Below are 21,591 nucleotides of genomic sequence, written 5' to 3'. Positions count from 1 at the left end.
TTTATGTAGTCCCTTAGTCATTAGCTTGTCTAGGTCTCTCAGTGTTAGTTTCTCCTCCCTAGGAGAGCAACCTCTGCCATGTATGCCTTCCAGTGGTCCCTAGTCTCTACTATTCCCAGATGCATGTTCTCATGACATTTGGTGAGGCAGAGAACCAAATCTGCCACTCAAAAAAGCTTAGTCTCCTACTTTTCTTTCTTTAATTCATTTTCCTCCTCAATTTGGTTCCTATTTTTGGAAGGCAGTGATTACTTTTTTCTTTCTTTATGTCTGACTATAAGCAATGTTTTTAATGATATGTTTTTAAATTGAGATATAATTCACATGTAACATCCTATCAGTTTCAGGTGTACAATGTAATGATTCAATATTTGTGGCGATCATTTCACAATATATATACAATAAGTCTAGTTAACACCTCACGTAGTTACAGTTTTTTTCTTGTGATGAGAACTTTTCAGATCTACTCTTAGCAATTTTCAAGTGTGATTCCTTATTTGTTACTGAAATCATTTATTTTCTTTTAAAATTTGTAGCAGGATCATTCAGAGATAAAAGTATGTGATCCTACTGAATTCCAGAATCAAGAAAAGCATGAAAAGCAGGCTCTCAGAACTGCTGCAGAAGCTCCTTCTCTACCAAACAAGAGTCAAGATGAGAATGCAGTGCCTTCAGGAAAAAGTGGAATAAATGGTATGCCAAGTAACTTTTTAAAAATCCAAAATTGCTAGGGTAACCATGTGCATTAGTTTCCTAGGACTGCCATAACAAAGTGCCATAAACTGGGCAACTTAAAACAACAGAAATTTGGGAATTCCCTGGCAGTCCAGTGGTTAGGACTCGGCACTTTCACTGCTGGGACACGAGTTTAGTCCCTGGTCGGGGAACTAAAATCCTGAAAGCCGCACGGTGCGGCCAAAAAAAGAAAAAAATTTTATTCTCTCACAGTTCTGGAGGCTGGAGTCTAAAATCAGGTTGTCAGTAGGGCCATCTTCTTCCAAGATTCTGGGAAGAATCTTTCCTGGCCCCTTTGTACCTTCAGTGGTGGCTGTAGACCTTGGCTTGCAGCTAAATCTCTGCCTCCTCATCATGTGGCAGTCTCTCTGTGTGTCTTTTTCTTTCTTTCTTTTTTTAAAAAAAAAACATTCATTCATTCATTCATTCATTTATTTATTTATGGCTGCATTGGGTCTTTGTTGTGGCGAGCAGGGGCTACTCTTCCTTGGGGTGTGCCTGCTTCTCATTACAGTGGCTTCTCTTGCTGTGGAGCATGGCTCTAGGCCCATGGGCCTCAATTGTTCTGGCATGTGGGCTCAGTAGTTGTGGCTTGTGAGTTCTAGAGTGAAGGCTCAGTAGTTGTGGCGCACAGGCTTAGTTGCTCCATAGCATGTGGAATCTTCCCAGACCAGGGCTCGAACCCATGTCCCCTGCATTGGCAGGCAGGTTCTTAACCACTTCACCACCAGGGAAGTCCCTATTTATTTATTTATTTATTTATTTGGCTGTGTCCAGTCTTAGTTGCGTCACGTGGGATCTTTGTTGCAGTGCATGGGCTTGTCTCTAGTTGTGGCGTGTGGGCTCTCTAGTTGTGGCACACGGACTCTCTAGTTGTGGTGTGCGTGCTCTGGAGCTCATGGGCTCAGTAGTTGCAGCACATGGGCTTAGTTGCCCCACGGCATATGGGATCTTAGTTCCCTGACCAGGGATCAAACCTGAGTCCCCTGCATTGGAAGGCGGATTCTTAACCACTGGACCACCAGGGAAGTTCCTGTGTGTCTTTTTCTTTACATGGTTTTCTTAAAAGGACACCAGTTATATTGGATTAGGTCCATCCTAATGACCTTGGTTTAAGTTGATTACTTCTACAAAGACCCTTTCCAAATAAGGTCAGATCACAATTATTATTATTATTTTTTAAATTAATTATTTACTTATGTTTGGCTGAGTTGGGTCTTTGTTGCTGCTCACGGGCTTTCTCTAGTTGCGGCTCTTCGTTGTGGTGCCCGGCCTTCTCATTGCAGCGGCTTCTCTTGTGGCGGAGCACAGGCTCTAGGCGTGCAGGCTTCAGTAGTTGTGGCTTGCGGGCTCTAGAGCACAGGCTCAGTAGTTGTGGCGCATGGGCTTAGTTGCTCCACGGCATGTGGGATCTTCCCGGACCAGGGCTCAAACCCGTGTCCCCTGCATTGGCAGGCGGATTCTTAACCACTGTGCCACCAGGGAAGCCCAGATCACAATTATTAGAGGTTAAGACTTCATTCAGCATATCTCTTTTGGGGAAACAGTTCAACCTGTAACACCATTATGTAGAACTTCTAAGGGTTCAGCAATGAAAGCACAAGTTAGAACCAAATACAGTAGGCCATCAGGTCACCTTTAATAACCGTATAGAAAGCAGAATATGAGTGGTAGCTGGAAAGTTTAAGGCAGTTGATCTTAAGGCAGGATGAGGAGAGAGCCTGGCTCATTCTGCCAATTAGCTCCTTCTGGCCTGCTCTAGAGACAGGTACAAAGACCTGTTAGCCCTTTCAAGTAGGACAGTTAAAAAGGATCTGCAGAGTCTACCTTCCCAGGGGTGTGGCCATTTTATTATGATAAATGTATATTTTACTTAGTCTCTAACCTCCTAAAAACCTCTTCCCTAAACTTTCTCAACTAAAAATTTGTTTCAGTAAAGCCTAAAAACTTCAGTTCCCCTATGCCTAACAGGACTTGGTGCTTTCTGATTTCATCCCTCAGGAAGCCTGCCAGTTGCAACAGTGTCTCAGTGTTCATTTCCCCCAGCACATCTCTCTGGGACCTGAGGCTTGCTTGAGGGGATTGGGAGAGAAGATGATCCACTCATGTCCACCAAGCAGTTAAATGCAGAATTTCTAATGCTGTGTCCTCCCAGTTTCCCCAGAATTTTGAATGTCTTACTAAATCTAGAAAGTTAAAGAAGGTAGATGTTCTGATTTGTAGGTCTGAGGTGAGCCTGGAATTCTGCAGTTTTAATAAGTACCCCCAGGTAATTTTGATGCATATGCCTCATAAACCCATTTTGAAATCCTGAGACGAGGGGAATGTAAAGAAATATGACAGAGTCAGAAGTGGGGGTGGAATTTAAAATATCTATTATTCCACCAATCATGTTGTCAAGAAGACTTACCTCTAGGACCCAGTTTTGAAGGCATGGGAAAAATGAGGGTGGACCCTTTAAGTCAGGTTTGCCCAATGAAGCGCACAGGCTGTTTGCAGGAGAAAAATCTCATCATGCAGTTTCTGGTGAGAGGAATTTTTTAAACTTTGACATAATTCCAGACTTAAAGTTGTAAGAATAGTACCAAGAGTTCCTATATCTCGTTCACCTAGATTTCTCAGATGTTAATATTTTGCCGTATTTGCTTTATCCTCCTCTCTATTTATATTTATATACATATCTACGTACGTATATGTGTTATATACATTTTTTTCCTGAACTGTTTGAGAGTGTTTCAGATATGTGCCCGTTTACCCTTAAATATTTGTGTGTTTCTTAAAACATCAGGACTTTTTCTCACAAATGTACAGAGAGCAGAAAGTTCACTGATAGGGCTTCTTCATATTCCGCATTACAACTAACCTCTGAGAAACAACCACTTGTCAAGGTTTGGTATAGTATCGAAGAATATCCACAGTTATCTGAAAAGGCTATTAAAATACTCTTCACTATCAACCACATAGCTGTATATGACAAAATTTGTTTTCATATATTACTTCAATCAAAACAATATATCACAACATATGTATACAGAAGAAAAGAGAATCCAGCTGCCTTTTATTGTCAGATGATAAAGAAATTGTAAAAACAAAAACAAAAAACGCTCTACTCACTTTTTTGATTTAGAAATTTTAGCCATTTTTCATAAATTATTTATGTTAACGTATAGTGGGTATATTTTTAGTGAATCAAATATTTTTTAATGTCTTAGTTTTAATATCTAATATGACACATATTGATATAACGTACATGAACAAAAATTCTTTGGGGCCCTCAGTAATTTTTGAGAGTACAAAGGGATCCTGAGGCTAGAAAGTGTGAGACCTGCTAAGTAACCTGTAGACAGACCTTATCTAGATTTCATCCCAGCAATATCCCTTAAAACAAAGGCAAATCTCCACTCATTCTTTGCACTTCATTGCCATGTCTCTCCTTTTTTTTAAATAAATTTATTTATTTACACATTTTTTAATTTTTAGCTGCGTGGGGTCTTCGTTGCTGCACACGGGCTTTCTCTAGTTGCGGTGAGCAGGGACTACTCTTTGTTGCCATGCACAGGCTTCTCATTGCGGTTGCTTCTCGTTGCGGAGCACAGGCTCTAGGCGTGCGGGTTTCAGTAGTTGTGGCACGCGGGCTAAGTAGTTGTGGCTCATGGGCTCTAGAGCGCAGGCTCAGTAGTTGTGGCGCATGGGCTTCGTTGCTCTGCGGCATGTGGGATCTTCCCAGACCAGGGCTCGAACCCGTGTCTCCTGCATTGGCAGGCAGATTCTTAACCACTGCACCACCAGGGAAGTCCTGCCGTGTCTCTTTAACCTACTTTAGTCTGGAACAGTTCCTCAGCCTTCCTTTGTCTTCTAGGGCATTGACCTTTTTTAAATACAGGCCAGTCTCTTGGGTCCTCTGACTTGGTTTGTCTAATGTTGGTGATGGTTAGATTCAGATCATGCACTATTGGCAGGAATCCCGCAAACTAGGGCTGTGTCCTCCTCATTCAGCACCCCAGAGGGCTCAGATGTTGGTTTGTCCTATGACTACTCTTGTCAACTTGCATCACCTGGTTATGGTGGTGTCTGCTAGGTTGCTCCTTTGTAATAGTTATTATATTTCCATTTGTAATAAGTATCTTGTGAGGAATGACTGTGACTCTTTAAATATCCTATTTCATGGCCAAGGTCCAAGCAAAAGCCCTATAGCCCCTCTGCTCTATCCAGTCATTCTTTTGCCTTGTTTTCTGGATGCATTGGGAAGCCTTCAGGATGAGTGACTTTATAAGTAGCATTTCTTTTTTTTTTTTTTTTTTTTTTTTTTTGCGGTACGCGGGCCTCTCACTGTTGTGGCCTCTCCCGCTGCGGAGCACAGGCTCCGGACGCGCAGGCTCAGCGACCATGGCTCACGGGCCCAGCCGCTCCGCGGCATGTGGGATCCTCCCGGACCGGGGCACGAACCCGTGTCCCCTGCATCGGCAGGCGGACTCTCAACCGCTGCGCCACCAGGGAAGCCCTATAAGTAGCATTTCTTTTTTTTTTTTTTTTTTTCCTTTTTGCGGTATGCGGGCCTCTCACTGTTGTGGCCTCTCCCGTTGCGGAGCACAGGCCCCGGATGCGCAGGCCCAGCGGCCATGGCTCACGGGCCCAGCCGCTCCGCGGCATATGGGATCCTCCCAGACCGGGGCACGAACCCGTATCCCCTGCATCGGCAGGCGGACTCTCAACCACTGCGCCACGAGGGAGGCCCAGTAGCATTTCTTGAAGGCCCACTTGCACGGTCTTTAGTAGATTAATCGCCTTAAGTTGAAAAAGATACTAGAATGTGGGAGGTAAGGAGGCGGAAATAGAACCCTTATATACGTGATGGCTGTAACTGGATTTAAAGAACAAAAGTAAAACAAATATAGAAACAAAGGACCTGAGAAAATATAATAAATATAATAACAGCCAAAATGATAATAGTGTTTCTTAGGCTGGTGGGATCGTGTGACTTTTATCATCCTCCTTAAAACAGCTGGTCATGTTCATAGCAAAAGCTCTGGAAAAGAGTTTTATAAACATACAGAAATTTAAAAACGTCTATACAAGAAGCATAAAATGTCTGTCTACTTGAAATACGAGCTAAAATTGTGGTGATGCCGTAACTAATGCTTTGTGCTCCTTGCGCCGTCTCTGCCACACCTTGGCAGAGGCCTATCGCATGAATATGCTCCACGTTAACTTACATTTCTTAATGGGAATAGTTTTTGGAAATCTTTCATTAGTTCTGTATCCTTGGATTCAGGTAATGAAGGTCCAAAGATACCTTCAGAAAGAAAGAAGTCTCTCTACACAGATGGGCTTTCCAAACCTGGAAAAAGTAAAAGAACTGCAAGCACTACTCCAAGTAAGTTCTGCACAAAGAAGCATAAAGTGGTGGTTGGCCCCCTTCAGGCTGACGCTGGAGAGGCAGTGCCCTGTGACAGCCGAAGGCTCGGACACTGGCATTGAGGTTTGCGCCCTCGTTCCCTCATTTTCTACCTGTGAGACCTTGGGAAACTTATTTATCCCCGGTAAACCCACGTCCTCAGTTTAAAGTGGGAATAATTAATCTACCTATTTCATCAGGTTAATACATGGATTAATTAAGACTGTTTTCCACTTCTGATTACCTAGCAGGGCAGCTAGCCTGTAGCAAGTATTCAAGAAATATCTGAGAATTAATGTGTATCAAGTACTTGGCACAATGTCTACCTTGTAAAAACTTATTATTTTTAGTAATAAGTCTAAGGGACTCCATTTCTGGACATGTAATTCTCTTTATTGCCTGGCACATAGAATGTTGATTGTGCTATGTGTTTAGATTACTTAAAATGCTGCTTAGCATATTTGAGAAATTCTAACAATTATACTTAATAAGCATATAATTAGTTAGAATAGTACAGAGCAGGAGTCAGCAAACTATTGTCCATCTTGGCCTGTCTTATAGCCCTTGAGCTAAGAACGGTTTCTACATTTGTAAAGTGTTGTATAAAAGAAAGAATATGAGACAGAGACCACAGTGTATGTGACCGCCAAGCCTAAAATATTTACTGTCTGCCCTTTTACAGAAAGTTTACCAATCCTTTGCATAGATCTTTCTTAGCATTATTAAATGTCAAATTTATGATTAAGTAAAGGCCATTAATTAATTGGTGAGGGGAGAGGACAAATCTGTTAATCTTTTCTTATCCTCTGGACTAAACTAAGATGTTAGTCAGCAGTGAAATGGACAATGGAGAGATGGTCAGTGTTTGATAGTTTATAAGGTGAATATGCTTTGCCCCTGACTTTCTAAAACCTAAATGTTCTGAAACTAAAATTTTAGCAAAGATGATGCTGAAGTTGAATGTCAGGGATGCCGAGACAAGAATAAGAGTTAACAGAAAAACATAGGGAAGGTGAATAAATGGATTTTGTCTTGTTGTTAATTGTCATATTTGTGGAAATATTCTAGATTTTAAGAAGCTTCATGAGGCTCGTTTTAAGGAAATGGAGTCTATTGATCAATATGTTGAGAGAAAAAAGAAACATTTTGAAGAACACAATTCATTTAATGAACTGAAGGTATGCTGATAAAATTATGTTCTTAATGCCACTAAGCTGTTTGATTTTAATGTTGATACTGTGTATATACCATTGTTAATACAATTAGCTATTATTCTACTAGTGGAATGGATTTGTTTGAGTCTAATGTATTTTTATTATTTTAAATTTGTTTTTGAGAATTTTCAAAACCCTCCAGATAAAGCAGTGAATCTTCACTATGAAAAAGAATTCTGTAAAAAATAAAGTTAAAAAAATAAAACATTAAAAAATTTGTAATAAAAAAATTTAAAAAGTAAACAGTAAAAAAAGGAAAAAAAAGGAAGAACTCCAAAGTAGCAATAAGTTGTTCTGTTTTCCACATTCAGACACTGTGCCTATCACTTTTGTTGGGGAAGGACTGATATATGGCTGAAGCCATCTTTCCCTGTCTCTGACCTAAAGGGAAAATGAGTGACTAGCCGTTGCTAATTTAAAGGCTTCCTGTCATAACTGAACTCCCTGGGTGGGGGGCCATCAGGCCAGGTCCTGCTGGACTCAAGCAGCTTCGAGTAAGAGAAGGTAAAGTCAACCCCGAGGCTGAGTTAGCAGCAGAGTAGTGAGTAAGTAACATCCTAGGAAGTTGATGTTCCTGTCTTACATGGTATTTGGTGTTAAAGGGGTGCCACAAAGATCGATGGGAAACATTTTTGAATTTAATAATACATAATAACCTGCCTATTTCTCAAAGAATTTGAGGCAGTTTACACACAACACAAAACAGTATAAAGCTGGTTTAAAAGGGGCAGAAAATGAGCACTGTTAACCGGCACAGTGACTAATATATCAGTCACTCAGTTGAGTTTTGAGTTTTCTGATACCAGTGCCAATGGGGAAATGCACTGGGTAATAAGTTCTAAATAATTAAAAAACAAAAAAACATACGGTTCTTAGAAGCTTAATCTTGGATAATAAATGTTCACTTGAACATTTATAAAACCACTGTTACCACAGTTGAAGACACTGTTAACAACCTTCTAGCAAACAGTCATGGCATTAAACATCTCCATTCCTTCATAGTGATCTAACAACATGGGTGGACAATCCAGGGAAGAGATTCAGTATGTCCATAAGAAGACTCTTAACTATTAGCAAGGGCTAAGTATCACAACATTCATAGCTGAATATTGGGACGAGAGGCCCATCCCAGAGGAGCGGGGGAGGGTGTCCTGCTGATGCTTTACAGAAAGTAGACAGTTAGCTTCTTTTTCTGCATAGGCATGAGCTAGCCGCAAATATGCCTGTAAGGAGGGCCACTCGTTCTACTTACCATGAAGCTGAGACTACTTAAGTACTTGATTGAAAGTCAAGCTTTCTGTACTACGTAATATGGATGAATTAATTTCCATGTAAAAATTAAGGGCAGAACAACTGCTTCAACCATCAACTTGAGTGTAGCCTTGAAGATGTGTTGAATAAATGAGTAGCTTATGTTGTTTTTTAGTTGATAGCCCCATCTGAATGAGTTTAGTTCTAAAATCCCACCCCAGCGCCACTGTTTAAGGAATTGGTCAATCAAATGGGTTATTTGGTATGATCTGTTAGGAGACTAGAGAATAAAAAACAATTACAGTGACTTCACCATAGCTAATATGGTTTTCTTGATGGTTGACTTGTTTGGGGATTGGTCATTTGGAGAGTGATGGACAATAAGAAATGAGCAGAGATCTAGAGAGAATCATCCTGGCTGTGACCAATCTCTCCTTTCGTGATTAGAGGATGGAAACCTGATTGAGTTAGTTGCCAAATGGCTCCCCTCTGCAATGATCTGAAACCTTGTGCCCCGAGTTGACTGTTTACTTGGCTAACAGTAGGAATGATCAAAATTTTTGATCTTTGACAGTATATGACAAAATCCCAATTGAATTTGCATTTCTCTGATCATTACATGTTACATGTTTATGTTACAAATCTTTATATGTGTTCATTGATGGTTTTGCTGTGAATTTGCTTTTTCTTAACTTTTGCTGATTTATGAGCCACTTATCTATATTAATGACATATATTATGTATTATATGTTCTAAATACTTTCCCACAGTTTGTCTTAATGGTGTCTTACCTTGTGGAAGGTTTTATTGTTTTATCCAACTATCCAGCTTTTCCTTCTAAAACTGAGGGTTTTGTCTTGCTCTCTCTGTCCCAAGATCATAAAAATATGCTTATGTTTATTTTTACTGCTTTTATTATTTTTCCCTATGTTTACTCCTTAACCCACATTTTTATTTTTATGTATGGTATGATTGAGCTCTTTGCTTTGTTAAAACAGGATTTTTTTTGCTAAAAGAAAGGAAGGAATTGATTAGATACACTGCAAACAAAATAAATTAGTGCTACTAGAGTCTGCGGCATAATATTCTACCTGAAAAGTCAGAAAGATTGGTATTCAGTGCGAGTAGAATCATTTAAACATAAGTTGCTCAAGCAAAGGTGTAGAGCTGGTGATTCTGTCACCAGGTGAACTGGAAGGTGGGAATTTTAGGGGAAAGACAGAAGAAGATATAAAAGTTGTGGTTAAATATAACAGCATACTTAATACATCTAACCTGAGTTTTCAGCTTATAGTAAAGATATGTATTTACCAAATACTTTGATTTTAAATTTGTCTCACAACATGAGAATCTCTTCTGCTCGTATGTCGAAATGAGAAGTTAACATAATTCTCTGGTTTCTTGTATTATTTCATAGGATATAATCAGAATTTTTATGTCTTTTGGCTTTACATTGTCAATTTTAATAGTCCTATCTCTGCTGTCAGTGAAGTTAGATTTCTTCTGCTTGCAACAGAGCTTAGACTAATGATAGTAAAACATTCAGTCATTCTTTGTGCTTTGACAGTATCTAAAAAAAGATAACATAAGCGGAACCCTTCCCTGCCATTTCATTCAAAGACAGCATTTCCCTTCCTCCCTTCTTTCTTTTCTTTAGGTTTTTTTTAAAAGAACTTTAAAAAGCTATTGGGGAGCCAGGGGTGGGTAGGGGAGGAATTATTTGTAGATTCCATAAGCTTTTTACATAGTAGGTTTCTCTTTGAGTTTGTATTTAATAAACTGCATATCATGCTCTCAAAGGAACCATCTTTCCGAGAGAACCGATTTATCCTCCCTTTCTGGCCATGGCTGACTGTTTAGCCACCTGCTTTCTCTAGTTAGAAAATACCTGGGGACATGGTAGCTGGGAAAGGCTTTCTGTAACACGTTACTCAGCACAACCAGAAGTTTCTGTTCAATCAGAGTCACCGTAGCAACACAGGTGCAGGGAACTGCTCAGCCTGCCAGGCAGGTAGGGTAGGGTGAGGTAGTGGGGAAGGAAGGATGACAGGGTTAAAAGTGGCGATGAAACGGGATAAATGGGGGCACTCTGCTGCACTTTGCCCAGACGGTACTGTCTCAGAGGCCAGCTTTAATGTGGTGCGTTTCCCTTTCTTCAGAAGCAGCCCGGCACTAAGGGAGTGGCGGCAACTCCAGTTCCTCCCCGAGAAAGACTCTCTGTGGCTTGTACCCCCGCCAGCCAACGGGGCTCACAAGGCCGGCCCCACGCAGGCCGTAGCACCTTGTGTGTGAAGGGGCTGGCCAAGCGCTCCGCGCTCTCAGCGACTAAGATGAACGTCAGGTAAAGAAGAGCTCCAAAATGGAGCCAAGGGCGAGGGCTCAAAGCTTTACTGCTTCTAATACATCTCAGGTGGACCACAACAAGTGTTTTAGCGTTGATGAAAAAGGAGAAAGGATCGGAATAGAGAGAAAGATCAGCAAACGGTTTTTATTTATAAGTTACTTTTTTCCCCTTAAATTTGTGTTTGATTTTCTTGTTTTGTCCACCTTCCCTAAGCTCGCGGGTTTTTTTTTTAAACACTACCTTTTTATTCATTTTGTTTTGGTTTTTTAATTTATTTATTTTTTGGCTGCGTTGGGTCTTCATTGCTGCACCCGGGCTTTCTCTAGTTGCAGTGAGCGGGGGCTACTCTTCCTTGTGGTGCACGGGCTTCTCATTGCAGTGGCTTCTCTTGTTGAGGAGCACGGGCTTGAGGTGCACGGGCTTCAGTCGTTGTGGCACACAGGCTCAACAGTTGTGGCTCGCGGGCCCCATTGCGCAGCCTTAGTAACTGTGGCGCACGGGCTTAGTTGCTCTGTGGCATGTGGGAACTTCCCGGACCAGGGCTCGAACCCGTGTCCCCTGCATTGGCAGGCGGATTCTTAACCACTGCGCCACCAGAGAAGTCCCCCTAAGCTCACATTTGATTCATAAGTAAAGATAGAAAATAAGATCTATATGGATATTTTACCTTATTAATTTAATGTATGTCTGCAAAGATGTGTAAACAGAAATTTTTCCGTTGATGTAAATATAAAGTTGAAGCTAAATTCCTAATCTCCCAATGTAGTGAGCTAAAGAATTGACTCATCCTAAACTATGAACGTTGTAACCCACTGGGTACTGCAGTAGCATAGCCATCTCATGCTCATTGATCCCTGTTTTCTTTGCTTGTGCCTTTCCTGACATCAGGTTAGCCCTCAACTGTGACTGTCCCCACAGATGAAGATCTTCAGGCTCCTTTCTCTTAATACCAAAATTTGATTCACTCCTTTTTTAAGGGCGTTTGCAGCATCTAACAGAACTGGTGCATGGTAACACTTCCCCAACACGTGCGATTATCTGACATAGTTTTTAAAAACTGAAAAATGCCCTTGAATTTGGAATTCTTATTGAGTTAGCCTGGAATATGAGGTACCTGTACTTGGCAGTTCTGATTGTATTTATTAATAGTTAAGAACACCATGGTCAGGGGCTAGTCCTTGCTTCATGCAGGGTACACAGCAGCCTGGAATTAGTAGCACTTTTCCTACCACACCTAATTTTCTTAACTCTGTTGTAGTCTTTGGTAATAATTTTAGATGTTGATTCAGGATCACCATCAAATCTTTAGTTGTAAGTCCAGAAGTTCCCTTCTGTTAACCCACCACCACCAACCCTATGTGTATTTATGTCTGTCATTACTGGATTTTCTTTGAATCTAAGATACCATCCACTGAAGACTCACCATTATTTTATGAACCACTAAGAAAAGGCACTGCCGACTAACTTTGATGTGTTACCAATTGTAAAACACATTCTAATTTCAGAGATGTTAAAATGTAGAAAAACTCTGCATCAGAGGATCAATGAGAAACATTTATGGCAATTTGCTCTGAGTAGAGAAGGACTTAGGTACCACTCAAATGAATGACATTCTTCTAGGAAGATGGAAGAAATGCTCCCATCACTCATTTGGCATCGCAATCTCCTGTTCCCTCGAACTTGCCCTCACTAGGAGGAGGAGGAAGAAGGGGAGCTTTTTAAAATACCTCCTAAACTATAACTTGAGGCCCATAGGCATCTCCTTTGAGCTCTGCCTTATACTGTCATTGGCCAAGGCAGGGAGAGCAGAGAATATAAAACCATATTTTACAAATAACAGAAGTTGATAAATGATTTGCTCTAGCATCATTGTTTAAGAACATGTCTATTCTGTGAAAGAGGTGCATTTGTATAACAAGTATTTATTGAGGCCCTTTCAGTGCTTGGTGATGGGTAGGTGGTTTTGTTCAGAAGCTTGACCCAAGTACTCATGTCTTATACTCCACTGTCCTATTTAGGTTTTCAGCTGCTACTAAAGATAATGAGCATAAGCGTTCACTGACCAAGACTCCAGCCAGAAAGTCTCCACATGTGACCACATCTGGGAGTACCCCCAAAGGCCAGGCTGTGCTCGGGACACACGAGTTAAAGACCACAAGGGCTGAATCTGCTGCTGGTAAAAAAAAAAAAAAAAAAAACAGAACAAAACAAAACAACCTCCCTCCCGCCCCCCAAAGTTCTGGTTTATCTTTAAGCCATGTAGCTTCCTAATATGCTTGTCTGTTTCTTTAAAGCCTCTCCATTATCTGTAGAATCAAAAGCAAAAATTTGTCTAACATAGTTTTCATTTATACTGGCAAGGGAAGTGCCAGAGACACAGACAAAAAAAACTGATATATCTGCCAGAGGACTCCATCCTGTCCAAGACGAGCCCTAAAATGGGTGACCCTCCCTGAAGAACATTCAGCCCCTTCTCAGGGATTAGGAGGGGGATTACAGTATTCATTGCAGCCTCTGAATGGTTCTGCCAGACTCTGAAACTAACAGGACCCAGAGTTCATGGAATAAATGCCACACTATTGACTACTAGTAGATTGTATAAGCCAGAATAAGCCATATAGATAATCTTCTCCACACTGTCTACTTAATCATCACCTACAAAGACCAAGTGGTTTTCAAAAGAACACTGCAATAGCAGTGTGAAGGTTTAAAAGAGTATCACCAACAGGTTAAGGCCTGTATTAGAACTGAGTATATCAAAATTCTCTCAAGAGTCCTACTGAATGTCAGGCAAGAGCCTTGATTACACAGGAAGGACTGCCAGATTCCCTGAGACTAGAGCAATCCAGCAGGAGTTTAAACAAGAGGAGAGTATTATTGTTGGTAATAATCAGCGTGGAGACTCTGAGGATTTTTGCATGCCTTTGACACCTAAATTAAAGATTGAATAGTGGGACTGACAATTAAATTTCAAGAGAGAGAACAGAGGTGGGATCAGAAAATTAATGATTCTTCCTCTAGATGACCTCTCTCATTCCTACCCACCCTTAATTGTTTCTATATCAGCAAGGAAACTTTCCACATAACATTCTAAATCATCCTGTAATAGGGGAAGAAAGGGGCTTGGGCAGAGAGCAGGGCTAAAAAATGAAGAGTGGACTTGCCTAAGATGTGACTGTGTCATTTTACATGGAGCAGGGGTCACTGAGCAGCAGCCACCTGCCTAATACTGAGAAAGGACTCACAAATACTCACAGATAAGGACATGAGGCAGGAACTAAATGTTTGCCATATCCTGAGCTTTCTCCTCTAAGTAACTCAGGGGTGTGCCCAGTCGGAATGGGATAGTTTTCTTTCCCCGCTTATCAAATATGAATTTTATATAAATGAAATCAAACTAATTTTTTTCTTGTGATTTTTCTTTATTCACTGTTTCAAGAATCATATTAATAAATGAACTAAAGTTCATTTTCACCGTGTTTTTCAATTGTATGGATATATTTCAACTTATCCATTTTGCTGCTCATGGACCCCATGGGTATTTCCAACTTCTGTTATTTTGTATAGTGTAGCTATGACCATTCTGGAACATGTCTCCTGTCCATGTACACAGTTTCTCGAGAGTAGGACTGGGGCTGCTGGATAGTAGGGTAGACAGACACTTACATTACTGGTTGAACTGTACTAGTTTATATTCTCATCAGCAGTGTGGGACAGTCCCATTGTTCCCCTCCCTGCCAACACTTGATAGCAACACAGTGGAATGGCTTCAGCACAGGAGTTCTGTGCTTTTCTGGGTTGTTTCACTAGGTGGTCCTAGATCCTAGTTGCTTGTTCACATATACAGGCAAGTGCCAACATTTGACAATGGCCTGAAGGCAACCTGTGAGGGGAAAGGATTACAAAATGTGCCAAATATATGCTTCCCAACTGTAGCAAAAATGTGGCTTACCAAGTTATACCATCCTGGTATATTTTTAACTTTATGTTACAAAAATTCATATTCTTCAGTAACAGCCTTCATTAGTAACAACCAGAGCCATGGATCTTTTTATTTCTATGTGATTAGGTTCCTTGCAGGCTTTATATCTGTTTGTGTTAATGAAAATGTTACTATTAACAATATATAATTTTTTTTAAAGGGTAGGGAATTCCCTGGTGGTCCAGCGGTTGGGACTCCACGCTTTTGCTGCAGGGGGTGCAGGTTTCATCCCTGGTCGGGGAAATAAGATCCCACATGCCACATGGCTTGGCCAAAAAAGAAAAATTAAATTAAAAAAAAAATAAATAAAAGGGTAAATATCAGGGAAGCAGCCTGAAAATATACCTAGTTATTTTTTTTTAACTGAAATAAACTTGATTTACAATGTTGTGTCAGTTTCAGGTGTACAGCAAAGTGATTCAATTACACATATATATACATATGTATATATAACTGTATATGTAATCTTTTGCAGATTCCTTTCCCTTATAGGATATTACAAAATATTGAGTATAGTTCCCTGTGCTCTACAATAGGTACTTTTTTTTGGTTATCTATTTTATGTATAGTGTGTATATATTAATCCCAAACTCCTAATTTATCCCTCCCACCCAATTAATTCTTTTTTTTTAATATTTATTTGGTTTTAGTTGCGGCATGTGAACTCTTAGTTGTGGCATGCCTGCGGGATCTAGTTCCCCAACCGGGGATTGAACCCGTGCCCCCTGCATTGGGAGCATGGCATCTTACCCACTGGACCATCAGGGAAGTCCCTCACCCGATTAATTCTTAAAACTGGATTCTAAACTCCAGCTGATCCTAGGAAATGTCACGATATTTAGACTCTTTGGGGAGCTGCTAACGGGAACAGCTAAGGGGTTACTTTTCCTCAGTTATTTTGTCCTTTTTTTTTTTTTCCTTCCTCCCGACCCCGTGTCCTCAAGTCCATTCTCTACGTCTGCATCTTTATTCCTGCCCTGCCCCTAGGTTCATCAGAACCATTTTCTCCTCCTTTTTAACCCTATATCTGTTTCAGACTGTTCATATTGAATTCTATTTTTAAGATTGAAAAGTGATACTTAAATAGGTCTTTTTTTCTAATTAAGCCCTTGGATCTTGTTTGTTGTTTTAGTTATTACCCCATTCAAGTTGACAGCTGAGGCAGCGCAGACTCCGATCTCCCATAGAAAACCAGTGTTTGATCTCAAAGCAAGTTTGTCTCGTCCCCTCAACTATGAGCCACACAAAGGTATGTGGGAATGTTTTGATGTATAAGATTTAAGATTGAACAATTCCGCATCTGAGGATGTGAAAAATTCTAGTGAGTCAGTGGAAGCCATACTTGGAGTAGAATTCCTGCCTCTGCCCCTGTATCCACGTGACCCATGATTTAAAAAGTGTCCATTAAAAAAAAAAAAGTGTCCATTAAACAAATACTAAAAAAAAAATAATTGATTCACTTACTTTTTTTTTTTTTTTTTTTTTCTTTTTGCGGTATGCGGGCCTCTCACTGTTGTGGCCTCTCCCGTTGCGGAGCACAGGCTCCGGATGCGCAGGCCCAGCGGCCATGGCTCACGGGCCCAGCCGCTCCGCGGCATATGGGATCCTCCCAGACCGGGGCACGAACCCGTATCCCCTGCATCGGCAGGCGGACTCTCAACCACTGCGCCACCAGGGAGGCCCTCACTTACGTTTTTATTAAGCAAAGACAACTTCTAATCAGTGTTACTACAAAGTATTAATAAAACTTCAGCCAAAATCAAGAAACTTGGAAGTTAGGCTGTGGGTAAATGAATGTTTTCTTTATAGTTTTTAAAGGATCCCAAGCTGAGAATCACGGGTTAAACAATCTGGGACATTTATTGGCCAGATGTCGCTCTTGGGGATATATTAAAGTATCTTTACATCCATTTAAAATGTCAGTACTTAATGTGATCTATCAGTGCTTCTGGAATTACTTTAAAACAAAACCTTCCTATAAGAATCATGTATCAGTGTTTATTTTTAAATTACTAATGTTAATGAAACAAATATAAGGAAAATGTAAGTCTTTTTTTATAAATTTATTTTATTTTTGGCTACATTGGGTCTTCGTTGCTTCGCGTGGGTTTTCTCTAGTTGCGGTGAGCAACTACTCTTCGTTGCGGTGCGCGGGCTTCTCATTGCGGTGGCTTCTCTTGTTGCGGAGCACAGGCTCTAGGTGCGCGGGCTTCAGTAGTTGTGGCTCGCGGGCTCTAGAGCACAGGCTCAGTAGTCGTGACGCGCGGGCTTAGTTGCTCCGCAGCATGTGGGATCTTCCCAGACCAGGGCTCGAACCCGTGTCCCCTACGTTGGCAGGCGGATTCTTAACCACTGTGCCACCAGGGAAGCCTAAAAATGTAAGCCTTATTTAGAGGTAAGAGTCAAACTGAACCGTGGTTTAAGAAAACTTCTCCCACCCGTTTTTCCTCCCCAAGTTTTCCCATCTGTGGCAATGGCACCTCTCTCCCGAGTGTCGGGGCAGAAGCCTAGGCGTCACCTTTGCTTCCTCACTCTCTCTCAGACCCCATATCCAGTCCATCGGCTAGTCCTTTCAATCATCTTTGAAATTGATCTTTAATCTGACCACTCTTCATCCCTCCACTGTGACTCCCTTTGGTCCAAGTCACATCATCTTACCTGGGCTTCTACAAAAGCCTCTTTGCCCCACTACAACCTTAAAAACAAATCAGAGCACATCACTGCTTGCTCAGAACCTCCTAAGGTTTCCTGTCTCTCTCCCACCCTCATTTCATTGCCTCCTCCCTTCCCTGACTCTGTGCCAACCACACTGGTGTTTCAGCTCCTCAAACACTGAAACACCACCCCTCCTCGAGGTCTTTGAACTTGTTATCCCTCTGCTCCACCTGGAACACTATTCCCACTGATCTTTGCACAGCTTGCTCCCTTGTTTTAATGGGGCATCCACTCAACTGTCAGCAACCAAGAAAGGTCTTCCTTGCCCACCCACCTACCCGCACTCTTTATTCCTCACCTTGTTTTACATTTCTCCACAGCACATAGCACTACCTCGTGTTATCTTACTTGACTACTGTCTACCTCTACCACTGGAAATGTAACCCCAAGAGCAAGGATTTTTGACCACTTGGTTCACTGCAATGTCCCTAGCACCTAGAACAGTCCCTGGCACATACCAGGTACTCAAAAAGTATTTGTTATGGGAATGACTGATCACCACTAACTTCTACTGATGGTAAAAAACCTGGTTGAGAGCTTCATCTGTGCTTGTTATTTTATATCCTAGACAAGTCACTTAATTCCTTTATGGAAGGGAAAATAAATAACTACTTCAGTGGTTACTGAAAGGATCAAATGATATGGCAGGTGTGAAAGTCCTCTTTATAAAATGGGAAACACTGCAAATGATAATCTTTGGTACTCAGAAGTAGGTCAAACTATACAAATAAAGTAATATATAAACATCTGGAAATTTGGTCACAGTTCTAAAGCCAACACAATATTCCCACTTCTTCCATTCCAAATAAATTTTAATAGGTTAATAATAATAAACTGCATAGATGAAATACTACTTTAATATTAAACATTCCTATGCAACGTTGGGATAAACTACTTAGTTGTTATGGCTTCTTTTAATGTGCTATGTAATGGGATTCAGTATTAAGGGGTTTTTTTAAGATTTTTTTCTGGCTTTCCAAGGATTAAAAAGTAGAAGACACTTATTTTTAAAGGAAAAAAATGTAACGTCTATCTGTGGAATATTAAATTGAAATTAATAGAATTATACTGGCAAATGCCTTTAAAAACAAAGTATGAATGTTGACAGCAAGCAGGTAGCCACAGATAAAGAGAAAATTAGGAATAGAAATACAGAAATCTTTTCATTTATTTATTTATGGCTGCATTGGGTCTTCATTGCTGCGCGCAGGCTTTCTCTAGTTGCAGTGAGTGGGGACTACTCTTCGTTGCGGTGCATGGGCTTCTCGTTGCGGTGGCTTCTCTTGCTGCGGAGCATGGGCTCTAGGAGCGCAGGCTTCAGTAGTTGTGGCTCGCGGGCTCTAGAGCGCAGGCTCAGTAGTTGTGGCACACAGGCTTAGTTGCTCCGTGGCATGTGGGATCTTCCCAGGCCAGGGCTCGACCCATGTCCCCTGCATTGGCAGGCGGATTCTTAACCACTGCGCCACCAGGGAAGTCACAAGAATCTTCTTAAATCTGTCTCTGTCCTAAACTAGGAAAACTGAAACCATGGGGACAATCTAAAGAAAACAGTTCTCTGAATGAACATGTCAACAGAGTTAGCTTACACAAGAAAAGTTATAAACAACCTCATCGCCAGACCAGGTAAGTACATAATTATCCAGTTCTATAATTCTTTTAATTTTGAAAGACTGTATATAAAAGCAGAGTCTCTGAGGGATAGAGTCACAGTAATAGTGGTGTTTAAGAAGAGGGTAGAAGTGGAATCATATACAGAACTTTCTAAAAGTACATGTGCCTAGGCAGTACCACAGTGGGTTCTAATTCAGTAGGTTTGAGATGGGACCCACGTATCTGCATTGTTTCCAAAGCTCTGCAGGTGATTCAGAAGAGGACCCGGTTCACAGCACTGCTCTTACATGACCTATCTGCCCAAACAGTGCACCTGGATGTCCCTCCAGATACCAATCCAGGTGCCCAGGGCACCTAAGTATGCACATAAATTTCACACTCCCAGGGAAACCAGGCTTTCTAGGCTTCAGGGCTCTACACAGGGGGAAACCCCAGGATGATCCTTAGAGGCTTCTTTCTGCGTGAAAACCAAGTTAATGCCAGAGTCTGTCCTGGGCTGCAGCTGGTCCTGGTTTGCCGATTCCCTGTGTGACACCCTCCTGATACCGGGTTAACTACCATTTGACTTGCCAGCTACCACCAAGACCTTATTATTTGCTATTAAAATCATTATCATGATTCTGGGCCTTTTTTTCTCTTAATTCCTTCCCCCCAAAATCATAGTGGTTTAAGTCAGAGACCCTGATTCCAATTATAGCACTTTCATTAGACAATGTGATTTTGAGCTTGACCTTTGACTTCCACAGGTAGAGGTTTCTCATTTAAAACAAACTAAAAAAAACTACAGGGGTTGGATTCAATCTCCAAGGTGTCTTCTGCTTCCTATTCCATGCTTGATAGAATGCTGCCTTAACATTAAAAAAACAACAAAAAAACCCCCAAGTTCTAGCCTTTTAACACAACAGTGACTTACAGGTGCGGCTTCCATCACACAGACCACTGGACAGAGCACAGTGTCCTGTAAGAGTGTGCTTTACACAAGTGTGCTGGATGTCATTTTAAGTTTGGACATTAGTCTAACAACAGGTGCTTTAAAGTGGTCCGTTTGGAGCTTCACTAGAGCCTAACGTATACCTATCCCTCCTTAGGGAGGAGCAACGGAAGAAACATGAGCAAGAACGAAAGGAGAAGAAAGCAAAGGTTCTGGGAGTTCGAAGGGGCCTCATTATGGCTGAACATTCATAATTTAATATCCCATAAATATTCCTTTTCTCTGAACCCTCTTTTGTAAATATTTTTTTACTGTCCTCTCACTTTAGCCAAAAGACCTTTTTCTGCTCTTAACTTTGTTCATATATATGTAGTGTCTGTGGCTTCTTCACGTTTTACCCCTGAAAAGACATTACTACCTTTAAAGCTCTCAAATTGTTTTGAAATAGTTTTTACCTAAGCCCCTGTACAACTAACTCAGTTTTCTTAAAAGACCCATCCTATAAATTCTTGACCTAGATTTTTAAGGTCAAGTTCCCTCTGCTGGCTCTAATAACAGAACTTCAGTCCTCTTCTAGGCAAAAGCACTTACCTGATGGTAGCTAGTTATACTACAGACTTTACTAGAAATTGAACAAGTTATGAATAGGGTAAGCTGTGAAAGGCCACCTCTTCATCCTCTAGAGAACCTAGTAGTCTTACTGAAACTGTGGGCCATATGGGTTTATAAGGCATCAATATTTTATCTATGCGAAATGTTTCATTTAAGCTTCTATGTACCTCTTTCAGATCACTTCATGTAATTGTCAATTACATATCTTTTTTTTTTCCTCAATATATTCTTAAAAACAAAACTCTATAGCTCATTCTAGCCTGGCTTATTTAAAAATATACAAGGTCATATTGAAATTTGAGGGTTGCTGCTTTAAGGATTACTATATGCTCTGTCAAACTTATACATCTTACTCAATTTATGGAAAAGACTAGAGTTGCTTAGTATCATATCCATGTCTGTTGCACCCGAATGGAGCTTCTGAGTTTTGTACTGCTTAAAATTTTCATAAATAAAATTTTTTCTCATGGTGGTAGATTCATTCTTTGTAAATGTAATTGGTTTCTAAAATTTAGTTGACCAGCCAAGACTAACAAGAGTTGATTTGTACTCTTTGTGTATCCTTTCTTGACCTTACACTCCCCACTCCTAGAAGAAATCACTATGTCCTTTTGTATTTTCACAGCACCTGTCAGATTCTGTTATACTTATTGTTATACATATATGGGCCCATAGAACATGGCATACTCCTGGGTGCTTAATAAACTCAGATTTTGCTATCAAGAGGCAGAGATCAGATCAATCAAGAAATCTGTGTCAAATACACTGCTACTGGGAAGGTGAAATGATATAACCACCTTG

The 21,591-nt window shown here is 40.8% G+C and overlaps 1 protein-coding gene across 1 annotated transcript in view; it reads left to right on the top strand.

Moving 5' to 3' along the window:
• The window catches only part of NUSAP1 (nucleolar and spindle associated protein 1), a 33,030-nt gene extending 11,771 nt beyond the window's left edge, over window positions 1–21,259 (top strand). The window contains exons 4-11 of the mRNA XM_082617763.1: window positions 537–693; window positions 6,008–6,109; window positions 7,199–7,308; window positions 10,755–10,936; window positions 12,958–13,115; window positions 16,054–16,170; window positions 19,151–19,259; window positions 20,336–21,259. Of these exons, the coding sequence (XP_082473889.1) occupies window positions 537–693; window positions 6,008–6,109; window positions 7,199–7,308; window positions 10,755–10,936; window positions 12,958–13,115; window positions 16,054–16,170; window positions 19,151–19,259; window positions 20,336–20,432 (1,032 nt within the window). The 3' untranslated portion in view covers window positions 20,433–21,259. The remainder of the gene's footprint in view (window positions 1–536; window positions 694–6,007; window positions 6,110–7,198; window positions 7,309–10,754; window positions 10,937–12,957; window positions 13,116–16,053; window positions 16,171–19,150; window positions 19,260–20,335) is intronic.
• The last annotated feature ends 332 nt before the right edge of the window (window positions 21,260–21,591 follow it).

Source organism: Mesoplodon mirus, assembly GCF_964341445.2.
Source record: "Mesoplodon mirus genome assembly, chromosome: 4".
Lineage (NCBI taxonomy): Eukaryota > Metazoa > Chordata > Mammalia > Artiodactyla > Ziphiidae > Mesoplodon > Mesoplodon mirus.
This window is presented reverse-complemented; position numbering and strand designations above follow the sequence as displayed.